Below are 26,920 nucleotides of genomic sequence, written 5' to 3'. Positions count from 1 at the left end.
TGGAGGGTGCGTGAGTGTGTGGATCCTTGGATTAGTCACCTCTTGTGAGGTGGATACCAAGTAAAATCCATTTGTTAGCATTGTTGTAGTGTTTCTTGTATTTCCGCTACACATCTTTGAAGAAACAAGCAACGTCAAGCACGAAGATCGCACCGAGCTATTCACCCCCCCTCTAGCTACATTTTGGTCCTAACAATTTCCTATTCTCTGTTTTTGTAAATGTAAATGGACTCTGGTATTGTAATCTGCTAGATCAGAATCAAATCCAGCAATTGGTACAAAACAGTTTCTGAATTCATTAGCTGTATATGCATCTCTATTGCATTGTTGGAAAACGAAATCAAGCTTCATTAATCACCTACAGCAACCCTTTTACATCATATTCTAAACCAATCTCTGGTATCCAAATTAAGCAACCACATTATCAGATTTCGACATCAAACTTGTAATTGTTGATACATTAACTTCATCTCTGTAGAAGTATATGTCACAGAAATCAAAGAAATCACACCACTACACATCATTTGCAAATTCAACTAGGCATTTACAGGAATCACAGCTACTGAATTCCACATTTCATCCACAGCAATAACAATCATTCTGTTGAAAATTTTCTACTGCAAAGAAACTGGATAATTCCATAAATCTATTCCATTGTCTATGCATGCTTTAAATCATATCAGATGAATGCCAATGTTCAACCATAATTGCAAGCCAAACATGTTGAGAAACAAAAATGAACCTTTCAACCATAAAAACTGATCAGCAGCAGATAATGTATTTCTTAAAGCACTACATTTCTGGAATCTGAAATCCAATGCAAGCTCTTAAATTAAGAGCTTCAGTTTAGGAATTTGTAACTTGGTATCAAAATTTGGTGTGTAAAGAGATAGAAATTCAACAGCACTGCCCTATCACAATTTGAGTAAGAATTGACACATGAACTTAGACACTTGATTCTAAATCTGGAAATACAGCATCACAACAATTAACAGCCCTAAACAGGTTAATTAAGTACAAGTTCAGAATAAGCATTTCAATATTGCAGAATTTTGACAATTTCAACTCGCGCCAACATACTTAATTTTTGAACTAAAGTTTAGCTGGTCAGATTTAGAAGTGGATCCAGTAAAAACTATTAGATTCAACAAAGACTGAATTCTGGATTCTCAGATTCAACTTCAGACTTCAATTCCAGAAACAATGCATTCACTGAATATTAAGCTTAAGTCCTGATCAGCTTCTAGTACTGCAACGGATAGAAACTTCAAATCAGCTTATTCTTAAATCCAGCAAAAAATCAGATCATTACAGCTCTTCCTGATCAACAAATGAATCTCTTGAATGCTGAAAAACGTGGTTCACTGACTCAAATAGTTCGCAACTCTATTTATAGCAGCAACTAATTATCTCAGAACCATAGAATTCAATTTCCAAAAAAATTTCTGCAAACACAAATTTTAAACCACTTGAAGCCGGTTCCTGAATTCTGTAACTATAGTCTTCAATTTCAGAATTAGACTTTACTGTAACTTCAGCTCAGTGCATTACAATTCAGTTTGAAACTGAACAGTAGCTAGACATCAGTACATTTCTGATCAGAAACAGCCTGAAGGATTGACACAAACTTGCACATCTCTTGTTTATTTATTGTTTGCAGAAATTCTGTAATTTGCCTTGCTTTCAGTTCCCTGCAGATTCACATTCTGCACCAAGTTTTGTTGCTGAATTTGTTTCCCTTTCTGTTTCTGCCATCTTCAATTTCCTTTTGCTTCCTTAAAAATTCTCCTTCATCTTGTCTCCTAAGAACCCTTTACAATACATGAATGAGAAGTTTACAGGTTTCAGTAACTCTACATGCTTCAGTCCATTTCCCAATTTGGCACAAAACTGCCCTATTCCTGCAAAATCTGCACTTCATGAATTCTGCACTATATTCATTCCTGTCATTCCAGCAATCTTCCTCTTTGTTTCCATTGTTCAATTTCAGATTTGATACTCCATTTCTTGAATTGAATATCACTTCACAACTCGAGAGCTATCACTATTTTCTTTTTCTCTTCTCATCCACCAAAATTCATCCCTTTAAATCACTAACCAATGTCATTACCACTCCCTCTTGCAGTGTTAAAATGAATTGTGTTAGCAGCTATTTTCTCCAACATTCCATTTGTTTCTTCACCTTTTACAACTTCCTTCAAGCTTCTTCCTTCCTTGATATCACTTTTGAAATTTGATACTCCATTCATTTCCACATTCTGAATTTCAGCTTCCAGCAGGTTTCAAAATTTCTCAATTCTGCAGTCTTCTCAAGATTAATTTAGAATGTTAGCTTAATAACTTAGCATCCACAACTGATGTCATAACTACCTCACCTAAAGCTTCAACAATTTATTCATAAAGAACTAAACAATCATTAGATTAAATGATAGCTTGAATTCTCATTTTGTCTCAGCAAGTAACATGAATTAGAAAGTTACTGCAATTAAGACTTCTGGAATTTTGATACTATCAGAATTAACAATTGTTGCTGCTGAAATCCAAGAACTGCAAGGGCTGCTAATGAAAGAACTCAGAATGTTCAGAAAGTTGCACACATTTATTTGATTCTGACAATTTCCTCATTGTTTAAGTTCACTTGCTACTCCATTCCTTCAATTTCTCACAATAATTGATACTCCATTTCTAGTACTCTCACTGTTGAATGCAGATGCCATAAAATATTGTATACCATTTGTTTCCACATCCTCTCACATTCCAACTAAACTTCCACTCATTTGGATATTGCATTCTAATTTTTGATACAAACCTGATACAAACTTTTCAACCCTGCACTTGAATTTCTGCTTCTTCATCCAGCATCAGCCTTCTTTTAATGTCAATGGTCCTCACTACTTCATCTTTTCAGTAATTGGATTTTAAATTTGTAGAGGTGAATGATGCAAGAATACCATTCGTTCCTTCACATTTTCCAAACTCCTTCTCAACACCTCCCCCACACTTCAATCTTTGTTCATATAGTCAATCCAACTCATCAAGAATTCAACCAAAACATCTAATGGAATGAAGGCAAGGCATAGTGATTAAGGGTTAAAATGCTAGACAAGAATATTGGAAGAAAATTGTGGAGAAAGAAATTGGAAAGTATAAAGGGGAACAAAATCGATAAAATCCTCAATTTCCATGCACACAAATGTTATTATGACTTTGAAAAGAAACAAAGCAAGTTCTAGAGTTTCAATTGCTATGAGTACATACCACACAAAAGAAAAATGAAGTGTAGGCTTGTAGTGGTCCTCACTAGGTATTTATTGCAATCAAGCTCAATTGATCAAATTGGAATCCACCACCAAATTAACCAATTCCATGTAAGAAAAGCATCTCATCATGTCAAATGACCTAAAATTGATGATCAAATTTAAAAGACTTTTACCATCTTAAAAGCATTACTTAAGAAATTCCCATGAAGAATTTTATTCAAATTGAAATACTATGTATACCAAACTAAATGCAAAGTATGAAAGAAAAGTGTGGAAATAAAATGAAAATATAGGAAAATGAAACTAAAGAAACGTATAAAAGGAATTTATTAACAAAGCATGAATTAAAATGCAAAAGAAAGCTAAATTAGAACCAACTCCCCTTTAATTCCGGTGGTCGAAGAAGATTTAGCAACAAAATCCATGTCAGAAATGGAGTACTTTTGATTCCACTCAATTTCTTTTTATTGATCATTTTTCCATTGCAAATTCTTTCTGGAGGTCTTAGGCAGTTCAGTGTAAGCATCCACTCCGGAAGCTTGTATTCTCCTACAACATCAATCAAAGAAAACGTCTCCTACACGCATGTGGGGTAAAAAGAAGATAGGAGAATATTAGTGTGGGTAAAATATGTATCAAGAAATGAATCACATCTAATAAAGTCAACAATTGGTACCTCAATGAAATTTTCTGATAAATCACAAGAAAAACTCACCTTTTCATGTTGAAAGGTACCTGGAGTGGTGATTGTTACCTCCTTTTCATCATGATATGGCTCAAGCTCTTGTTCTTGTGAATGTTCATCCTCATGTAGTGATTCTTGGGTGCTTGGCTTCATAACACAAGTCCCTACACTTACATCTTCAACTCTTGGTGATTCTTGAGGTAATGCTTCCAGTAAGCATTCCCCTACACTTAAATCATCTTCAAAAATATGTTCAGAACCTGAATCACTAACAACATCTTCAACAACAATATCAGTAGGATCAGAAATTTGCATAATTACATAATCATCACAAAAATTACTAGAAAAATCATGTGAATTGATAGAAGTAGGGTCAGGCCTGACAGAATCGCTACTTTCCATCTCTCCACTGGAGTTTTGTGCTTGCAGCTGATTGATGGATGATGCAATTTGATCTAACTGAATCTGTAAGTTCTGTATCCTTGAAAATTGCTGCTCTTGATGTTCGATCATTTGTTGCATCATCTCCCTAAGTTTCCATGTTGACTCATCCATCTGAGGATCGTTTTGTTGAAAAGGTTGTGGCATAAAATTTGTTGAAACTTCTTGAAATCCATATGAACTCTGATAAGCTAGATATGACTCAATACATTGTCCTTGTGCACTTTCATACCTAAAACATGAATTATCCACCCAATTAGAATTAAACCCATTTGAAAATGACTCATACCTATTTTGTTGATCCATGTTTGGGTAAATTTGATACTCAGGCTGAAAATATTGATTTTCCATTCCACCTCCAAAATTCTGAAAATACGGATCCTTGCTAAAGAAATCTCCTGTTCTTCAATACAACACTAAAAATCAAGATTAGAAGATTCAAGAGCATAAAGTTTCAATCACATGAAAACATGAACAGTAAAGACACTTAACCAACATGAAAATTCAAAAGAATAAGCAATCAAATCAATCAACATGCTAACAAGATAAACCAATCAATGCTCAATCTAAAATAAACACACACTACTAGTTAGTTGCTTCCCCGGCAACGGCGCCAAAATTTGGTGGCGGCCTTTTTGCATGTCACGAGGCACCCCAAATTGATAAAGATTGGAACTCAATTAAAATTAAAACAAGTATTGTAGTAACGAGTCCCGAGTCGTATTTTTCCAAGGGTAACTAATATAATGTGTGTATATCCTAAAATTGGTTCCAATCAAAGTATTACATCAACAAGATCAAAGAATAAGATCAAATAAGGTTCATTCTCATCTAAACAAGATCCATTTCCTTCTCATCAAATAAGCATCAATTAAATTCAGATTTAAATGCACCATTGAATCAAATAATGCAATTCCCTCATCTTCAATCAACAATCAATCCATAATCGCATTCAAATTCAACACTTAACTCATCCACCAAGTCTTCACTTCTCACTAACAATCAACCACATTCTACAAAGGTGAACAATGAAAAGTTTAAGTGATTCATTCACCCATCAAGCACATTAACAGCCACCTCAACATCAAATGAATTAAATAAGTATTTCCTAAATTCATGAATTGAAACTAGGCTCAATCTTACAATGAACAAATAGAAATTAAACTTATGAATGTAGTTTATCAGATTTCAGATCTTATTCAAGTTAGACAATGCAAATCAACTCCAACCAGTGTATACTAGACTAGTTAAAGCTCAAGAACAGATTGCTAAATCAGTACAAACCTAAACTGAGTTGGAATTGCAGAAATTAAAAGAATCGGATAGCAAATCTAAGAAGTAAATTGAAATTACAAACTAGGTAAATCAGATCATTAGATCTGAGTAAGTTCATGCAAAATTCAATAACAAAGATAATGAAAACCTAATCTATAGCATTCCACAAACCAAAACTCGTAGCAAAAACTTCCTCAATCTGCCAGGAAACCTCCAAAACAGAGGTGCTCTCGGAAACCTCCTTTCAAGCACCCAACAAACAATTCCCGAGCTTCTAGCTATTACCAGAGAATGATCATAGCTCCAGGAAACCTCCCTTCAACTCACATTCCTCTGATAACCTCACCAGCCGAAGAAACAGAGCAAGAATTCTGTGGATTGCAAAACTAAGTTGGTTGATCAGATCTACTTAGCTTCGTTGTGAAATGGAGAATAGAAAAGGATCAGAAACTCTCAAGAGACCTCCCTCGAAGCTCTGGTGGATGCGAAATTCTCTGATCGGGAAACCTCCCCTCAGGAACGCGGCGGCGGAACAGAATTCAAGTCGCCATCTGGAGACCTCCTTCAAGCCCTCTGATCACCGGAAGACTAACGCCGGCAGCTGAAGATCGTCGTCGGTGAAGAAATCAAGCTCTCGGATCTGGAACGTGGAATGGGAGCAACATCGCCGCAAGGAAGAAGAAGATGACACTGTAGCGGAAATCGCGAGGAAACGCCGAGCCCACTGGGTACTGTAGCTTCTCGGGGTTTTTAAACCTCCTCAAAATTGATCGGACGGTCCAGATTGATTTGGGTTGGATCAACAGTTGGATCGTCTCTGATCTGGATCAAACTTCCTGGATCTTCATCTACGGATGTGATCTGCTCCTCATTAGGTCAAATGGACCAGATTCTCAATGGATGGCCCAGATCTCTCCGATCTTTAACGAATGGTCCAAATCGATCCAAAGCTTGATCGCCTCATTTTGCCCTAGATTTGAGTTCAAGTGTGGCCTGATCTGATCGGGTCCATGACCCTTTTGATGCCTACAAAATCATAATCAAATATTAGCATCAAATACCATGAAAATAGACTAATTTACAATTAGGTCCAAATTTAAATGTAATTATGAAATATGATGTAATATGTGATATTAAGCTATGAATAGACCATCAAAAAATATGCATTATGAATCAAAATAATATAGCCAAATCATGGTTATCAGCCGCCACCACCATGAGGGGGAGCCGCCTGTTATTCTTCATGGCTCGTCGTCACCTTCGAGAAGGGGGCCGACAAGCCACTTCTTCCTCTCTCCTCTCCTCCCGCTGGCAAGGACCTCCGGTAGCTACCTCCTCTCCGCCTCACGCACGCCTACGACGCCGCTTCCACTGGAACTACTTTTTCCTCTCTCTACTTGCCCGTCGGTAACCCGCCCGAGCATCATCTCTAGCACTGGGGTCGCCACCGCTGCCTCCCCGGCGTTGGCAACATCTAGCGCCTTAACTCACACGTCGGTCCTCTTTGGCTGCACTCCTATTGACGGATCAACCCTCTAGTTGGCAGCCAGGCGCCGCCTCCAGTGCGCTCTCTTCCAACGGGCGCCACCGCCGCCACCATTGCCTCCAGCGGGCGCCGCCACCGCTGCCTCCAGTGGGCGCCGCCGCCGCCACCACTGCCTCCAGCGGGCGCTGCCACCGCTGCCTCCAGTGAGCGCCACCGCCGCTGCAGGCTCCAACGGGCGCCGCCGCAAACTCCATGTCGGCATACGATTTCGACGCTGACTCGGTGTTCAAGCCATTGCTGATCCGACCTTCGGGGTCGTTGCTATTGCGTTCTGCCACCATGATCTGTGTTATGTTCCGACCATTGAGCCATTCTATCTCGTTTCATACCGTTATCATGCTTGTGAGTTATTAGCATTATCCGGCCCGCGTGCCGTGTGCCGTGTGCCGGCCTGCGAGCCGCTATCATATTCAGCCTGTGTGTCATCCTCTTGGATCCATGTTGCATCGGATTTCATGTCGACGCCTCCAGATCCGACTCCTCAGCTAGCTCACACCCATATACTCGTCTGGGCCGCTACGACACAATCGACACCGCGATCAGCTCACCGATCCATCCGAGGGCGCCCCCGGGGCCAGGGTACGTCATCGCACTCGTTCTACATTTACTTTATTGTCTTGTTATTATTTGATTGCTTATACATTCATGGGATCTGCCTCGAGCATCGGGGTACCAGAGACCGGGGCAACCTGGTCGCTGGCTACAGGTACTGTTGACCAGAGGACTCCGGACGACTTGGTCAACACGGGATATAGCTCAACCTCCGGGTTATGGGAATGCGGTCAACCTTCTAGACACGTCACATCGGCAGGTTCGTCTTCTCAGCTTCCCGACGGGATCAAATTGGTGTCGTCTGTGGGAACGCACCTGGTCGGAAACGTGAAAATGGACGATGCCGAAAAAGTCTACCATCCTCATGACCTCGGTCAGTTTTTGCATTATCTTTCCTCTTTCAGTTATATGATCTGCCCTAGTTCCTCGATTGAGGACCCCACGCCGATTAGCCGGGTGTATATTAGCCGAGCCCCGAGCTCGTTGACGAAGACCCCGTGCCGATTAGTCGGGCGTATATTATCCGAGCCACCGGCTCGATGTCGAAGACCCCGCGCTGATTGGCCGAGCGTATATTATCCGAGCCACCGGCTCAATGTCGAAGACCCCGTGCCGATCGGTCGTGCGTATATTATCCGAGCCACCGGCTTGATGTCGAAAACCCCGTGCCGATCGGTCGGGCGTATATTATCCGAGCCATAGGCTCGATGTCGAAGACCCCGCGCCGATCAGCCGGACGTATATTATCCGAGCCACTGGCTCGATGTCGAAGACCCTGTGCCGATCAGTCGGGCGTATATTATCCGAGCCACCGGCTCGATGTAGAAGACCCCGTGTCGATTGGCCGGGCGTATATTATCCGAGCCACAGGCTCGATGTCGAAGACCCCGCGTCGATCGACCGGGAGTATATTATCCAAGCCACCGGCTCGATGTCGAAGACCCCGCGCCGATTGGCCCGGCGTATATTATCCGAGCCACCGACTCGATGTCGAAGACCCCGTGTCGATCGGTCGGGCGTATATTATCCGAGCCACCGGCTCGATGTCGAAGACCCCGTGCCGATCGGTCGGGCGTATATTATGCGAGCCACAGGCTTGATGTTGAAGACCACGCGCCGATCAACCGGGCGTATATTATCCGAGCCACAGGCTCGATGTCGAAGACCCCGTGCCGATCGACCGGGCGTTTATTATCCGAGCCACCGGCTCGATGTCGAAGACCCCGTGCCGATCGGTCGGGCGTATATTATGCGAGCCACATGCTTGATGTTGAAGACCACGCGCCGATCAACCGGGCGTATATTATCCGAGCCACAGGCTCGATGTCGAAGACCCCGTGCCGATCGGCCGGGCGTATATTATCCGAGCCACCGGCTCGATGTCGAAGACCCCGCGCCGATCGACCGGGAGTATATTATCCGAGCCACCGGCTCGATGTCGAAGACCCCGCGCCGATTGGCCCGGCGTATATTATCCGAGCCACCGACTCGATGTCGAAGACCCCGTGTCGATCGGTCGGGCGTATATTATCCGAGCCACCGGCTCGATGTCGAAGACCCCGTGCCGATCGGTCGGGCGTATATTATGCGAGCCACATGCTTGATGTTGAAGACCACGCGCCGATCAACCGGGCGTATATTATCCGAGCCACAGGCTCGATGTCGAAGACCCCGTGCCGATCGGCCGGGCGTATATTATCCGAGCCACCGGCTCGATGTCGAAGACCCCGTGCCGATCGGTCAGGCGTATATTATGCGAGCCACAGGCTTGATGTTGAAGACCACGCGCCGATCAAACGGGCGTATATTATCCGAGCCACAGGCTCGATGTCGAAGACCCCGTGCCGATCGGCCGGGCGTATATTATCCGAGCCACCGGCTCGATGTCGAAGACCCCGTGCCGATCGGCCGATCATATATTATCCAAGCCACGGGCTCGATGTCGAAGACCCCATGCCGATCGGCCAGGTTTTAGTTATATTTGAAGATCGTCGAGCGGCGATGTTAAACCCTCGTGTCATCGGCGGTCGAGCGATGACCTTAAACCCTCTCATCATCGGCGGTCGAGCGGCGACCTTAAACCCTCGCGTCATCGGCGGTCGAGCGGCGACCTTAAACCCTCGCGTCATCGACAGTCAAGCGACGACCTTAAACCCTCGCGTAATCAGCGGTCAAGTGGCGACCTTAAACCCTCGCGTCATCGGCGATCGAGCGGCGACCTTAAACCCTCGCGTCATCGGCGGTCGAGCGGCGACCTTAAACCCTCGCGTTATCGGCGATCGAGCGGCGACCTTAAACCCTCGTGTCATCGGCAGTCAAGCGGCGACCTTAAACCCACATCTTCATCGACCAGCTTATCAGATCATCGGATATTCTACCTCCCCCATCAAGGGTCGAGCAGTCTTCACGAGCATCTACCTCCCCTATCAGGCGTCGAGCAGTCATTACTAGCATCTACCTCCCCCATCAGGGGTCGAGCAATCTTCACGAGCATCTATCTCCCCCTTTCGGGGTCGAGTGACCTTCACCGGTCTCAGACCAAGATATCTCATAGGCTCTGCGCCCATTCGGCTCACGACTTCCGTTTCGGTTTTGCGTGTGATGCACTAGTGCGGCTCATGACTTTCGCTTCCATGCGCCCTTGACTCACGGGTTACGCTTCAGTTCAGTTTACATGCGATACGCCCGTTCGGCTCACGACTTTCATCTCCGTTCGCACTCAATTTCACGGGCTATGTTCCCGTTCAGTTTTCAGGCTCCACGCCTGCCCAGCGCTTCTTTGCCTCTCGCTCGATCTGTCGGTCGCATTTTATGGCAATCCGAGCGGCAGTTTATGATCACTTAGCCATCCGTTCGGCCAGACACTTGAACTACTTGGTCGAACGCTTGACATTCGCTAGATGGTTCGGTCAGCATTTTACGATCTATTGGACGACATTTTCTCAGTCGCTCGTTCGGGATTGCCTACTCGTTCGCTCGGTCCACTCAGCATCTCGCGTGTCGCTCGAGCTACTATCATTTTACTCGTCGCTAGCTGGACATTTTGCTGCCTGCTCGTCATCGCGTTCTGCCGCTCTCTCAGCATCATTCCGGCTGCCGACTCGACATTATTTCTCGTCGTTTGCTCAATGCTATTTAAGTCATTTGTTCGACATCGTCATAACTACTCGTTTAACATGATAAGACGAGCCCAATGGTTTCGCGTTCGATAGTGATTCTGTTTAGGACTTGGTCCAGTCAGTCGGACTCGTGCCTCCTTCGACTAGACTTGAAGGGAAAGCTTGTGATGTGGACGAAGCTTAGGACATAGGAGGGATTAGGGAGGAAGGGAAGGGCAAAAGGGTATTTTTCACATGGTGAGGGTTTTTGCTCTTAAGAGGAGCACTGTTCTTCATGCAAAAGGGGCCGGTTCGTGCTTTGGCTGGACGCCGCCACCACCATGAGGGGGAGCCGCCTATTCTTCTTCATGGCTCGCCGTCACCTTCGAGAAGGGGGCCGACAAGCCACTTCTTCCTCCCACCTCTCCTCCCGCTGGCAAGGACCTCCGGTAGCTACCTCCTCTCCGCCTCACGCACGCCTACGATGCCGCTTCCACTGGAACTACTTCTTCCTCTCTCTACTTGCCCGCTGGTAACCTGCCCGAGCATCATCTCTAGCACTGGGGTTGCCACCGCCGCCTCCCCAGCGCTGGCAACATCTAGAGCCTTAACTCACACGTCGGTCCTCTTTGGATGCACTCCTATTGACGGATCAGCCCTCTAGTTGGCAGCCAGGCGCCGCCTCCAGTGCGTTCTCTTCCAGCGGGCGCCACCGCCGCCACCACTGCCTCCAGCAGGTGCCGCCACCACTGCCTCTAGCGAGCGCCACTGCCGCCACCACTGCCTCCAGCGGGCGCCGCCACCGCTGCCTCCAGCGAGCGCCACCGCCGCCACCGCGCGTCGCCACCGTTGCCTCCAGCGAGCGCCACCGCCGCCGCAGGCTCCAGCGGGCGTCGCCGCAAACTCCATGTCGGCGTACGATTTCGACGCTGACTCGGTGTTCAAGCCATTGCTGATTCGCCCTTCAGGGTCATTACTATTGCGTTCTGCCACCATGATCTGTGTTATGTTCTGACCATTGAGCCGTTCTATCTCGTTTCGTACCGTTTATCATGCTTGTGAGTTATTAGCATTATCCGGCCTGTGTGCCATGTGTCGGCCTGCGAGCCGCTATCATATTCAACCTGTGTGCCGTCCTCTTGGATCCATGTTGCATCGGATTTCGTGTCGACGCCTCCAGATCCGACTCCTCAGCTAGCTCACACCCATCTACTCGTCTGGGCCGCTACGACTCGATCGACACCGCGATCAACTCACCGATCCATCCGAGGGCGCCCCCCGGGGCCAGGGTACGTCATCGCACTCGTTCTACATTTACTTTATTGTCCTGTTATTATTTGATTGCTTATACATTCGTGGGATCTGCCTCGAGCATCGGGGTACCAGAGACCGGGGCAACCTGGTCGCTGGCTATAGGTACTATTGACCAGAGGACTCTGGGCGACTTAGTCAACACGGGATATAGCTCAACCTCCGGGTCATGGGAATGCGGTCAACCTTCTAGACACGTCACACCGACAAGTTCATCTTCTCAGCTTCCTGACGGGATCAATTATAGTAACTATTGTAACATGAATGTTATAGAAGAATTTTATAACATTATAGTAGTTATTATAAGCATGTATTGTAATAGTTATAAATAGTAATTATTATAATAATTATAATTTTATAACTGTTATAATATAAATATAGTTTAAAAAAATAAATTTTATGATACTAGTTATAGAATCATAGATGTTATAATAATATACGAGCTACATTTTTTATAACGGTTAAATGTTTTATGGTGTATGATAAAAAATAATAATGTGTATTTGAGGGCAATTCAATAAGATAAATCTAAAATTCTTAAAAAGTCAAACTACCAATTAGAAATAAATGAGATCCATAAAAACACATGTCAAACTATCAATTAGAAATAAACGACACCTTTTGAATAGGTTCGAGTTTATATATATAAATAATATTTGACTTTGAATTGTGATGAACTGAAAGTCCAATCCCAAGTCTTTGTCTTCTAGTGATTATGATTGATCTTTGACAATGTTTTAATAAAACAAATTATATTTGTTATTTTTCATTAAAATAACAACAAAGTCCCAAATTAGTCAATAATTATGACCTCCACTTAAGGAGAATTAGTCCTATAATTAAAGGTGTTGTTCAAGGAGACACATGGCTTAGTCGACAGCGGACGGTGATCTCTCCCCCCTTCTCATGCATCGGACGGCTAAGAAAAATCTTAAGGTTAATCATTTTTATTTCCCATTCCCATAGCCCCATCCGACAATGCCAAATCGGGCCGGGTCGGTTCGGATTAAAGATGGCCCGGCCCAAATGCCGCAGTTGATATTTATTATTTAGCACGTGATCGCAGCAATCTGCGGCATCAAAGATATAAACAGGACTTCCTAGACCACGCGGAAGTCGCCGATCCGACGGCGGGGAACGACGGGGAGCAAGCAGTCGGTGTCATTTAAATCAACCTAACACATTTCACGACGACGACAGCGTCGGAGACTATTTACAGCGGCGACGAAGTCTTCGGCTGTGGCTCGCTCTGTTAAATCGGTAGAAGAATTCTACACATTTTACATTGAAGTTGAACTGTTATCCCTCTTTGACTTCTTCTTTGCGTTAGGGATTCGTGGACTACTGGTGGAAGCCACTGGTTTAAATCGAGCATCGCTTGCCCACCTCTGTAATCGCAGCGTTGCGGATCGTGAATCTGCAAAAAGGTTCGATCTTTTCGCATTTTTGCACTCGTTTCTACGGGATCTTTATCTTGTTTTGGGTGGATAATTAATATTTTCATGAAAGCTTTACCTGCTGACGAACGATTTCTCGAATGCTTCTTTCGTAAAGAGAGGATTGTTTTTACCTGTGCGCTCTTTGGACTTTGTCTCGAACAGCTGGGGCAGATTCTTGGATGATCTAAAAATGTGTGGATGCCCTGATTTTTTAGTAGCTAAGAGCTACCACTTCTGTGCTAAGCGCCGTGGAAGTGGCATCATTTAGCTCATTTACTTGAATCATTGCTCGTAGTAGTTATGCACTTAAATATACATGTATGATGAATGAATTTGTGAGTTTTTTAATACCAAAACTTTGATTTCATGGAAAATTAGCTCTATATATTCCTTCTCTAATATGCTCATATTCATATCAGAGTGAGGCAGCATATGCTGAACTGGTGGTATTGGAATTGGTGAATCGAACAAGGGAACATGAGTTGTTCCTGTTTTGGTGCTTCATTGTCCCGGAAAAAGCATCTTAATCCTTCTGCAAGGGAACAAAATGGTAAACAATTTCTGGGACAATTATTATGTTCACAATTATGTCTTTCTTTGGCACCTGCAATATTCTCTGTAGTGTAGCCTGTGAATCGAGATAAGCCTTCCACTTTCTTTCCTATTTGGATATTACTTTTTTATCAGAATCATATATGACTTTCATGTGATTAACATGGTATTGAAAGCTTATGAAACTTCATTGTCGCTTGTTCTCATATGAATCATCCCCAATTCATGTCTGTTTTAACTGTTTCAGATCATCCACGTGAATCTTATCACTTCATTGATCCCTATACAAGGCTACAAGAACGTCCTCATAAAAAAATTTATTACTTTTTTGCACCTTTTGTCACACTATAAGGTTAATATTGATTAATCATAATTCGCTAGGTAATTTCTAGCGAAGGATATGATAATTATAATAGGTTTAGTTGGTAGGTTGTGACTGCTCAAATTGTTCAAATTTAAGAAATTTTGGCTCAATATCTACAAGACCTTGTATATGCACGCCTTTTCGTTTGGAAAGTAAATGGGACCATGAATACGTTGAGAAAAGAGTTGCCGCTATACTTTGAGAAATTGTCCAAATGAACCCTTTTTATTGGGTACATGAAAAATGAATAGTTATGTTCCATTAGTCTTCTGGTTACCTAGATGTTTACTTCTACCAAGTTCAACTCCGAATAACTTACTAGGCTCATCCCCAGTCTGAAATTTACTCCTGAGCATGATCTTCATGATTCACACATTTCCTACTCCCATAGTATGGTGACCTATGGCATTGTGGAAACTGCAACACAAATTTGATAGTGTATATTTCATAAACTGAGTAGCAAAGCCTGTTTACTTTGTCATCTCCAATCCCTGCTAACAAATGATTATTACTACAGAACGTTTACAGGTCACACAGCCACAAACCTCTGTTTTGTAAAGATCATCTCATTCAGCAAAGCCTGCCTTCCATGTGTTGATCCTTTAGTTCAGCTTATGAGGATCTTCTTTCATATTGTCTACATTTTACAAATAATTGGTCCTTATGCTTATTAATATATCTAGAAAAGACTCAAACTGGGTGCTTTCTTGACACTTGTTTCACGTGTGTAATTACACACATTTTTGTACTGAAAATTTTCACTAATACCTTGTATATATATTTCCAATAATATCATTCAAATTCCCTGTCAATATGTGTGACTTATCTTTTATTAACTCATATTCTCCTTACAGTGCTTTCATCAGAAAAGAATATAAGACTTTTCTCTTATCTTGAGCTTAAATTAGCAACAAACAATTTCCATCCAAGCAACAAAATTGGCCGGGGTGGTTTTGGAACAGTATACAAGGTATGCATCAAAATCTAAGTGTTCTAGCTTGTGATATTTATTGTAGAGATAGCATGTTTACTGTCCTACAGTTTGCATTTGGGCTTTATATGGGTGTTTCAAGAATCTATGTTACTTCTATATTATTTATTTTCTTTGGATTCTGTCCAAGGAAACAAGATGAATAGAATAGAATGAAAGTGAGTTGATATATCATTTCTTTCTTTACACTTTGACTTAAACTGCTTCATTTTCATCCTATTTCTTTCCATTCAAGTAAAAGACAACATTTATTAGATATCCAACATTTTCTAATAAAAACTTTGGAGTCCTTTGGATGTTCTTTATCTTTATAGGAACCTAGAATAAGTTTTGTTCTTAACTATGGCAATGGCTGTTTTTTTAGAGTAATAATGCTTGAAAATCTGGAGATACTTCTTAAAAGTACCCTATGTTATTAAATGTCCTTTCCATACTCCACATGGCATGCACCAAAGCTGTTTTTCTTTCTGTTACTCAAGCTTACTAACACAGTAAAATCCAGATAGAGGAATCTTATGTTGAGCTTACAAACAATAAACAAATAATAGGAATACATAGTTTTTGAATTTTGAATTGTGATTCAAAAAATAATATCTCTCAAACGTTTCTCCTTTTACCCTTGCAATTGTGTCAGGGAACCCTTAGGAATGGAGTAGTTGTTGCAACAAAGGTACTTTCTGCAGAATCACGTCAAGGAGTTAGAGAGTTCTTGACTGAGATTGACGTTATCTCCAATGTCAAGCATCCAAACCTTGTTGAGCTTATTGGTTGCTGTGTTGAAGGCGCCAATCGCATCTTAGTATACGAGTTTGTGGAAAATGGTAGCCTAGTCCGTGCAGTACTAGGTAACTGTCACATTTTAGTATAACTGGTTGTTGGTTTCATTGGCATATATAATTTAATCAATTGTTTGTTTTATCTTCTAGGTCCAATCAGTGAAGCGACTAAGCTGAACTGGCAGATCAGATCTGAGATTTGTTTGGGTATTGCCAAGGGAATTGCACATCTTCATGAGGTTCTTGTACCACCAATTGTTCACAGGGACATCAAACCTAGCAATATTCTTCTTGACAGCAATTTTGTCCCCAAGATTGGAGATTTTGGTGTAGCTAAGTTATTTCCTGACAATATTACCCACATCAGCACCCGTGTAGCTGGAACAACGTATGATTTCACCTATCATTGAGCGTCCTTAGATTAATAATTCTTTCTGTATTCTTATATTCTCTATTATGCATTAGCAACCGACAACTATTGCAAAATGTCTTACACTACACTAAAGGTTACTTTATTTCAAAGTTAATATAGAAATGAGTGATATACATTGTCTTACTAAAGATGTTAATAGTCATTTATGATTTAACATTATCACCAAGGTTTGGTTTAGGACCATATCCATCAGCATATCAGATGAATAGGTGCAATGCTTAACTTAAATAGCATATGAAGTTACACTCATGATACAATATGCTACTGCATGTTTAAGCTGTCATTTCAGTTTAAGCTAAACTGCAAGGTTGATGAATTACTAAAAGTACCTACTAAAAATCTCCGTAGAATAGGGAAAGTGAAAAGTCTTGTTCTCTAAATAGTTTTTCTTTTAATGTCTTGGTATGCAAAAATTTTGAATGTCTTGGTATGTTTATATGGGTTTTTTTTAGTAAGATTCATAAGTTTCTCTTTTGATACTAAATAATGATTACATTTGATGCAGTGGCTACTTGGCACCTGAATATGCTTTGCAAGGCCAATTGACAAAGAAAGCAGACATTTATAGCTTTGGTGTTGTCCTTTTGGAAATAATTAGTGGCAGAAGCAACTCGAGGTCATTTTCAGAAAGAGGAAAACCACTTTTGGAATGGGTAAGGACTAATTTCGAGTATATTCCATGTACCTACTTTCCCACCATTTCATGTTATCTTCTGTTTTATCGTTTGTCACTTATAGCTAGCAATATCTTGTGCAATCGTATAGCTTGAGATAGGTTATATTAAACCATTCCTATATTTGTAATGGTGGTAGCACACTTGAAATATTTCTTGGCAGGTTGTTTTTATTGCTGGAATGGTCCATCCTGTAAAATTGATTGTTTGATCTTCCCTAAAACGCTAAATGTCTTCTTTTCAACATTGCATCGCCTTGACCACATGCTTGAATTGCCAACGCTAAGTTGATGCACCGATCCTACAGATTTTTGTTAGCCATCATATTGATTAATTCATTTTCCATTCACAGGTATGGAAGCTGTTTGAGGATAAGAGGGTAATTGAGATTGTAGATCCTGCTCTGAAAGACTACCCCCATGAAGAAGTTTTAAGGTATATCAAAGTTGCTCTTTTCTGCACACAAGCTGCAAGTGTGCGTCGGCCGACCATGCTCCAAGTTGTTGACATGCTATCGAAGCCAGTACAGCTCAATGATAAAGAAATTACCCAGCCTGGTTACATGGAAGACTCTGGCAAATTTGTCAAAGGTTCAGGTCCAACAACTTCCACGAGTTCTCAGTCGAAATTTTCCACAAGCATCGACACAACCATCCCATTCTCCTTGAGTCAGGCTACTTGTACTGAAATTTCTCCAAGGTGAATTTTGCCAAAGCAGTGTATCAAGTGGGATTCTTTTGCATAAAACAAGTGCAATCAAGGAACCTTTCAGAGATTTCTGTTAGCAGATCAGGCCAATGGATTCTGATCCTGTATCTGATTTTGTTTTCTTTATAGTTGGTAAATGGTAATGACTATTTTTTTTTTTGTATATATATCATATATTTATGATGCGTTGATAAAAAAAAAAAAGAGGTATTCTGTAACAGACATGTAAAATAGTTTCAAGAACATATAAGAATTTTTCTGGATTAGGTGAAGCACAGAACACATGAAACATCTAATAACACTTGTATATATGCAACTCAAAAGATCATACAAGCGGTAAGAAGTGGCAAATGCTTCTGAGCATGGATGTACCTTTTTTCTTCTCCAGCATTCACAGGTTCATTCATCTACTGGGAGATTGTTTGAAGATAGCTCAAAACATGTCGCTCGCCGGTCAGGCATTCAACCAATCCTTGACATTCAGCACAGAAATTTTGTCTCAACAGCCAATTTCGAAGTGAGAATTCAGAGGTTGTTAATATGTTATAACCGTTTGCAAAATGGCGACAGTCGTGCTCTCCAACAATCAGCTCAGTCGACCAGCTTTTACTGAATCTGTCAGCCTCATCTACAGCATCATCAGAGTCAGCGAATCCAATAAACCAGCACCTCGTGTTGGGTAATCTTCGCAAGCTCCTTCTTAGAACAACTCCTAGAGAAAAGAGGAAAAACATATTAGTCAGAATCAAGAACTCGATTCATGTACTTAATGGGATAGACAGAGGCCTACCGGGCATGTGCTTCTGAGTTAAGACAGCTAGTAATGCATAGAAGTTCTCGGGATCTTGAGGCTGAAAATCAAAGGCAACCACCTGAAAGAAGAAGGCAAAAACATACACCCTATCAATCTGCAATTCAACTGATGAATTCTCAGCGAATCCAATAAAGTTTTTGTAGCACACTGATTTTTGAAATTCAGCACCATTCGCTCTTCATTTCTATATTCCTGCACTTCTTGCACTAAAAAATTGGAAAGCAGGAATCACCTGGGACTGAGATGGATCTGGCCGGATGATGACGACGAAGTGCTGCAGCTGCCAGACGCCCACAGAGTAGGCGGCGGACAGCAGCGTCTGGGCAGGGCCTTTGGCGGCCCTCAGGGGCACCGCAGCCACATGCACCGTGGCTACGCGCTGCTTAGGAGCTGGAACGGACGCAGCCGGCGCTGCTGCCGGAGGAGCTGAGAGGAGAGCGGTGGAAGCCATTCGTGGCTATCGTCTCGTCGTGGTTCGTCAGAGCAATTTAGCTAGCTAGTAGAGTGGGCCAAGGCGCATGGCAAATCCAAGACCATTCGTTGGATTTGATCAGAACAAAACTCTTCCACATGTTTAGGAGCGTCTGCTGGAGTGACTCGATCGACGCCACGAATTTGCCAGTTCCCTCAGTTCTTGCAGGCTGGAGTTTGCTATAAGTACGGAAAGAAAGGATGGAAACCGCTAATAATAGGGGCGTAAACGATCACTGCCACACTGGTCGACGAATTTTAATAAAAAATTTGTCGCAAAAGAAAAAAAAAATTGCGATCAAAATTTTCACGTCGCATGTAAGTCAGTTGTCTAATTCTACGATGTAATAATACAAATTTTATAATAAACTTTTTTCCCATAAAATTCGTTTTAATTTTAGGACGAAAACAAAATTCGTTGCACAATTCATATCACAGTTCAACGTGTCCCAAACACAAATTTGTGATGAAAAAAGGTTTCATCACATATTGTAACAAAACTAGATTCATTACAAATTTACAATGAAAATAGATTTATTATAAATTTGCGATCGATGAAACAAATTTTTATGGTAAATCTACGAGGAATCAAATTTTATCATGAAGATGTGATGAAAAGTTTTCCATCACAAATCTGTGACAAAAAGTTTTCCGTCGTCAATCTGCGACGAAAAAATTTTTGCCCTAGATTTGCGATACAACATTGTATTTATGATAATTCTACCACGATAATTATTCGTCACAAAATTTATCACAAACCTTTCTCTCTCACAATACTTGTACATTTCTGTATTCTATTTTATATATATATATATACAAAGATCCAATAACATTTTTCAAGTTCAACAAATTATCATATTCAAAATATCTCAAAACAAATGGTCTCAAAATGAGGAAAAGATATAAAAAGAGACCATTATCCTCTTCTTCCTCGGCAGAAATTTTCTTTTAATTTCATATTTATCTTTTTTTTCTGCATTAGAAAACAAACTAACAAAAGGTATTATTCTTAACAAGGAAGAAAATCCTATAAATTAACACATAACTAAATATGTAAAAATTTATGCTGACATAGGTTTCAAATTTCCACTACATTCTTTGACCCTCATCGACCCTATTTGAAACAAATTAACAATAATAATCAAAATACAAAAATAAAGAATTTATAAACTCAATCAAATAACAAATATTCAAAAACATTAATTCTAAAACAAATAACATTCATACACAACAAATTCAATGAACCATCACCACCACCATCATTAATCAAAACATCTATAAAAAAATTAGTACTCATCAACAATAGTAACATAATGAATTGTTGTAAATAAGTAACATTATAACATTAGTAACGAGTGCCCAATGAACATCCACTATCATTAAATCATTAAATAATAATTATTATAAATATACCTAAAGCAAGTCAACAAAGAAGAGTATCTTCAAATACTTAAAGTCTACGTCAAATAGAGAGACCTACCTAGACAATATTAAGAAAATATTATATTGGACCATATCTCCTGGCTATATATGTTGGCTGCAAAATTAACACATCATAATTTAAACAAGTGGTTCCTGAAAAAAAAGCATTAGGGCAATAAATATTTTTCTTGAATTTTTTTCTAATAACATTAGAATTCTGGATAGATTGAAGCATGGTTCATAATTTAACACGAACATGACATATTTGATAAATTTCGTCTCCAAGCACATGATCGGCCTAATCCAACCTTAATGGCTGGTTGGCCTCAGTCGCCGCCGACCCTCAGTGGCCATCTAGGCTCAGCGGCCGACCAACCTCAACGGGCCTCAATGGCTGATCAACCTTAGCGGCCGGCCAGCTAGCCTCAAGGTCTGATGGTCAGCCTCGAGGTGCGAAGGCCAATCTCAAGGGTGCAACAACTAGCCTTGAGGGTGCGGCAGCTAGCCTCCTCACGACCAACCTAAGTCGATGTTTGAGGTTGCGCTTAGCCTCACGACCATGGTTGGCGACCTCCGCACCTCGCCATGGCCAGATCCGGCCAATGAGGGAAGGGGAAATGAGAGGAGAGGAAGCTTACCTTCAAATTTGGTGACCAGAGTAGGTCAAGAATTCGTCGTTATCGCGTCAAGAGGGAGTTAAGGGATTTGGGGGGTGTCAAAATGTTTAGGGTTTTCGACGACAAATTCGAGTTCGTCGCCAAGTTCATCATCAATGTGGCAATGAATTACAAATTCATAGTCAATTGGTGACGAATGACATATTCGTAGCCCAATTGGCGACTAATTTCATATTTGAAATCCCTCCCAATCTTTAAATTTTCCATCGCCATCGCCTCAAGAGGGAGTTAGAAGATCGGGGAGGATTTTGTCACAAAATTTGAGAACATGGCCGATCTTTAAATTTGGTTATGAATTGACGATTCATCACAAATTAGCGATAATTTTTGCAACAAATGTAGTTTTAGCGATGAATTTGTTACAAAATATTTTTTTCTAATTTTGAGACCATATTTTCTTCTCAAATTTCTTTACTAATTAGCGATGATTACTTTTTGTCACAAATTTCGTTGTTAATTTGCAACGAATTGTTTTCATCGTGTTATGCAAAAGGATATCCGCATATCTCTACAATGTCATGATATTGTTCACTTTGGGCTTAGGCCCTCATAACTTTGTTCTTGGACTCTACCCAAAAGGCCTCATACCTGTTGGTGCAATCGATCTCCAAGGTTTTAATGTCCGACAAATATGTTTAAGTAAGTTTAATGGAGCTTGTTCATGGGAAGTCCTAGTCGTGACTAGGCAAGGGTGGGAAGTCAACCGAGTGACTAGTCCTAACTACAGTTAGGCAAGGGAAGTCTTAGTTGTAGGCTAGGCAAGGGAAATCTCGGTAGATCATGGAAGCCAAGTGGATCGATAGGTCTGGAGGACCTGATCCCTGGGTAGCCGAATATTGAATCCTAGTTGTAGGCTAGGGAAGGAAAATCTCGGTAGATCGTGGAAGCCAGGTGGATAGGTCTGAAAGACCTGATCCTTGGGTAGCTGAATACTCAGTCTTGATGAGTGAAGCCAGGTGGAGAACATCCTAAGGGGAGATAACCTTAGGTAACGAGAAGTCTTGGAGGAGTGAATTCCAAGCAAGGTTAATCGGATGATTTCCGGTCGACCACATGCGATCGACCAGACTAGCAAATCTGGGTGATTCTAGGTTTAGTTTTACCATAACATTCTGTATTACTATTATTGTTGTTGGCTAATCTAGTGTTGCAGGAAAGACCTTAGTGGATCAGGTGATCAGACACTGAGCAGAGAAAGTCCAAACAAGTCTAGAGGACCAATGTTTGACAAGTAAGTTGAGGTAAGCAACTAAATGAGCGACAGCGAGGTCGTGTTTCTAAAGGGAACAACTTAAGGTCGCTGATCCAACTGGAGAAATCGGGAAGATTTTCAAGTTGAGATCAAGACAGTTACGTTGAACTGTTTAATATTACTCATGCATTATATATTACTGTGCTAACTTTTGTATTGCAGGGATACTTTGTCTAACACTGTTTTGTAGGTTATGACCTGATCGGTTGACCGAATGTAGGGATTGGTAGATCGAACCAGGTTCACTCATCACATATCAATTCAATCAGCAATGATCAGCAGCGAAGGAAACTATACTGATCGGTCGACCGAATCAGAGGATCGGTCGACCAAACGATCAATATTAAAGGTACAGTAAATGCAAATCTAAGCAAATCTCGATGAACAGGGAAGCAGCCTATTCGGTCGATCGAACACATGGATCGATTAACTGAACCCTTAATGGTCATTAATTGCCGAAGATCGAATCAACATTGGATCTCAACCAGGAAGGAAGGGAGCTGGTTCGGTCGATCGAACCTATGGATTGATCAATCGAACATCGACGATTCTTATAAAAGAGAGCTCGAGGTTTGAGGCTGTGGACAACTCTGTTCTGCTTCGAAAATCATCTCTATGCAAGCTTCTGCTACTAGTCTACAACTTGCAAGCTGCTCCATCTAGAAGTGTCAATCAAGCTTCGTCATAAATTATTGTCGGTATATTTATTTTAGAAAAGCTTGCATTGTACTTAAAATCTTACAAGATAGTAGGGTGTTACTATCTTGCATATTATACGTACTGCTTCTTTCCAAGGTTTTCGGAAAGAAGAGTAATAGTGGATTACCCATCGGTACGGTTAAGGATTGAGGGCCTTGGAGTAGGAGTCGATCTAGGCTCCGAACCAAGTAACCGAATTGTTCTTTATTTTTCCGTTGCATGACTTTATTTTTAACGATTAAAAGAAAAGTTTTTAAAAGCGCGATATTCACCCCCTCCCCCCCCATATTGCACCCGTTCAATCCAACAATATCAATGGAGATATTATGGATCATTTTAAACCCATGATCTTTACCAAATCTTTCCACTATGAGACTTTAATTGAATCCCAGTAATCCTCCTCTCAAACGAAGAATCATAATTACTCTCATGGTTCAAGCCTCCCCGTGAGCATATGGTCACCCTAACTTGCTTCGGGCCTCCCCGCCTCCAGGTGAGCATATGATCACCCTGACCTACTCCGGGCCTCCCCGCAAACATCCGCATCTAGTCACCGCATCCTCTCAGCTTGACCTATTTGACTCCCTACAAGTATTTGGTCACTCTGACCTAGCTCGGGCCCACCCTCAACTTCGTTCAAGGTCACCTCATATGAGGTCTGGTCTGGATCATAACTTTGATACCATTTGTTTTGTCCAAAGGATGTTCACATATCTCCACAATGACATGATATTGTCCACTTTGGGCCTAGGCCCTCATGGTTTTCCTTTTGGGCTCTTCCCAAAATGCCTCATGTCAATAAAAATATCTTATATCCTTTTAAATCCATTATTTTTACCAAATCTTTCTAATGTAGGACTTTAATTGAACCCCAACAATCCTCCCCTCAAATGAAGGACTACAATTACTCTCATGCTCCGGGCCTTCCTGTGAGCATCCGGTCACCCTAACCTGCTCTGGGTCTCCCCGCAAGCATCCACATATGGTTACCTTGACTTGTTTCGAGTCCCCCTACAAGCATTCGATCACCTTGACCTACTTCGGGTCTTCCTGCGAGCATCCAGTCACCTCGACCTATTCATCTCCTCGCAAGTATTTGGTCACTCTGACCTGTTCCGGGCCTCCCCGCAAGTATCTGGTCACCCTGATTTATTTCGAGGTCTTCCCACAAGCATTCAGTCAACCTAGCCTACCCTGGGCCCACCCTCAACTTCGTTCAAGACCACCTCACATGGTATCTGGTCTGGACCATGACTCTGATGCTCGAAGGGGTGATTGTTGACGGGTGACTCATATTTTGATGAAGGTCAATGTGATGGATGTCATAGAAGAAAAATCTATTACGTTTTTTCGTAATAAAATTTTGTTATGATTTTATATAACAGAATTTTGTTACGATTTTTTATAATAAAATTTTGTTGTGATTTTTTATAACAAAATTCTGTTACGATTTTATCGGGTCTGAGGTTTATGCACTATTTATAGGGATCAATATAAATCTATTGTACAACAATAATCACTGAATGTGATTATCTTATGTAGAGAGAATTCTAATAAAGTTTCGTTTGTTTTTGTAGAGTAGGCATGCTGCTTAACCATAGTAACTCTTTTTTTCTTCTTCCTCTTCATCTTCCTCGTGTTTGCTCTCATTTTGTATATATTTGTCTTGTTGCTCCGTGCGATCTCTTTCATATGTTAACGAACCATATTCAAATTAAATTCACTTAAATTTTATATGAGTTATTTTCAAACCGAACTTATTTAACTTTTAAATAATCTATTTTCAAACTGAACTATTTAATTTCATTAAATTCGAGTTTAAAAATTAAAATTTAAAATAAACTCAAGTCAAGCTCAAACATAGAGAAAAACCAACCGAGCTATGCTTGAACCTCTTACTTTTTGACTTGGCTTTACACTCCTGTTCACACTCTACACAATTTAAAGCCGACGAAAAAAAGGCAAAAATTAAAAAGCAGTCTCTAATGATCTGAATTGTTAAAAGAAGTACCTGGCTTTAAAATAAAATTAAAAGGACGATTCTTATTCAAATGTAGTTGTATCTACAAGGAAGTAGCTATTACAACTAATGCTAATTCAACTTGACTACAAGGGCTACTGCAAAAGTTTATGGTAGCCATTTAAAATGATTATAATCTTTTTAAAACAATTTCGATTAGATTAAGAAATATGTAAAGATATTTTATATATATTATTTTTATCAAATGTTACATAGGGCAGTGATGCGGATTTTGACCGAGTAAAAAATCATAATTTTTAATTAATCGGAGTTCATTCAGATATATAGATTTATTATTAAATGAAATGGGTAACCAGCTAACTTTCGGATATGAAAAATATCATTTAGGATTTCCATTTTACTATTTTCTAGTAATTTATGCACTTTTTGTATTATGATATTTTTCATATTTTCCTTAAATTTTTAGATCTATATATATAAGTGTTTTGTCTCATTATTTTGAGACAATTTTTATTAATACTAGTTTTTAATCATCAATCATGATAGTCAACACTCAGCATTTCGAATCCATGAAAAAGAAAAATTTCTAATAATGCATTTCAAAATGTGTATATAGAGGTTTATATTGATAGTCATTATCCTCAAATCCACTAGCTACTCTGATTAAAAAATAATAATAATAATAATACATTGCAGTTAAATTTCAAACTCTAAATCTATAATTTATCAAGGATCTAATTATGACACACTATTTGTGGCGTCAAATTTTATCTATGAACTTATCCCCTCAGGAGATCTAATGGTTAACCCATGAAATATTAAATTTCGATAAAATTAAGATAATTACCTCCTTTATATGTTAGCCTGGATTGAAGAAAACATTGAAAACTAACCTATTCAGTTTTTACCATCAAATTTTATCTATGAACCAACATGAATGAATCAAATATGAACTGTTATACAACCCCCATCCCCTCTCTCTCTCAAGAAGAGACAAATCCCCCCACTTGAGGACCCTGAAGCTCTCACTTCCATGCTGTTCCTAACAAAATCCAAACTCCATTAGCAGTCTCTGTCCCCTGCCACTGCCAGCGTCCCTCCCATGCACGCACGGGCGGCGCATGCGACGAGCTCTCGGTCAGTGTCCTCCTCCCTCGAAAACGCCAAGGCGGCATGCAGCCAACCTCAAGCCACGCCGGAGGGGACATTCTCGTTACGACCGACGACGCCGGCCCCCCGACCCCGGCTCGAATCCGATCGATAATGTCTGCCTCGATCGGACTCTCCCACTCCCCAACCCGAGCTTCCTCATTCCTCTTCCTTTAATTAATCACCACCGTAATTTCCTCCGACCGGTTCCCCTCCCTCATCTCCATACCCATAACCCCTCAATAATACCTTATATAATAAACCCCAAAGCGGCGCTGCCTCCTTAATTCTTCTTCTTCTTCTTCTTCTTCCTATCAAAGTTCGAAATGATAGCTCTACTTGTGTATTGC

The 26,920-nt window shown here is 41.0% G+C and overlaps 2 protein-coding genes across 2 annotated transcripts; one reads left to right on the top strand and one right to left on the bottom strand.

Annotated features, from left to right (window-relative positions):
• Positions 1-13,241: 13,241 nt before the first annotated feature.
• On the top strand, positions 13,242-18,371 carry LOC122029672 (putative serine/threonine-protein kinase). The gene is made up of 8 exons (XM_042588761.1): positions 13,242-13,428; positions 13,499-13,595; positions 14,027-14,157; positions 15,378-15,493; positions 16,149-16,359; positions 16,441-16,678; positions 17,229-17,376; positions 17,750-18,371. Exons 3-8 carry the CDS (start codon positions 14,085-14,087, stop codon positions 18,098-18,100), a joined length of 1,137 nt encoding a protein of 378 aa, XP_042444695.1. The 5' UTR covers positions 13,242-13,428; positions 13,499-13,595; positions 14,027-14,084; the 3' UTR covers positions 18,101-18,371.
• LOC122029673 lies at positions 18,337-19,444 on the bottom strand. Its single transcript, XM_042588762.1, has 4 exons — positions 19,152-19,444; positions 18,896-18,977; positions 18,656-18,817; positions 18,337-18,577 (listed from the first exon to the last, which is right to left on the bottom strand). The coding sequence occupies exons 1-4, from the start codon at positions 19,368-19,370 to the stop codon at positions 18,513-18,515; spliced, it is 528 nt and encodes a 175-aa protein (XP_042444696.1). The 5' UTR covers positions 19,371-19,444; the 3' UTR covers positions 18,337-18,512.
• Positions 19,445-26,920: the final 7,476 nt, after the last annotated feature.

The sequence above is a fragment of the Zingiber officinale genome, chromosome 10B, assembly GCF_018446385.1.
Source record: "Zingiber officinale cultivar Zhangliang chromosome 10B, Zo_v1.1, whole genome shotgun sequence".
In the NCBI taxonomy this organism is placed as follows: Eukaryota; Viridiplantae; Streptophyta; class Magnoliopsida; order Zingiberales; family Zingiberaceae; genus Zingiber; species Zingiber officinale.
The sequence above is the reverse complement of the archived record's forward strand: the minus strand, read 5'-3'. Positions and strand labels throughout refer to the sequence as shown.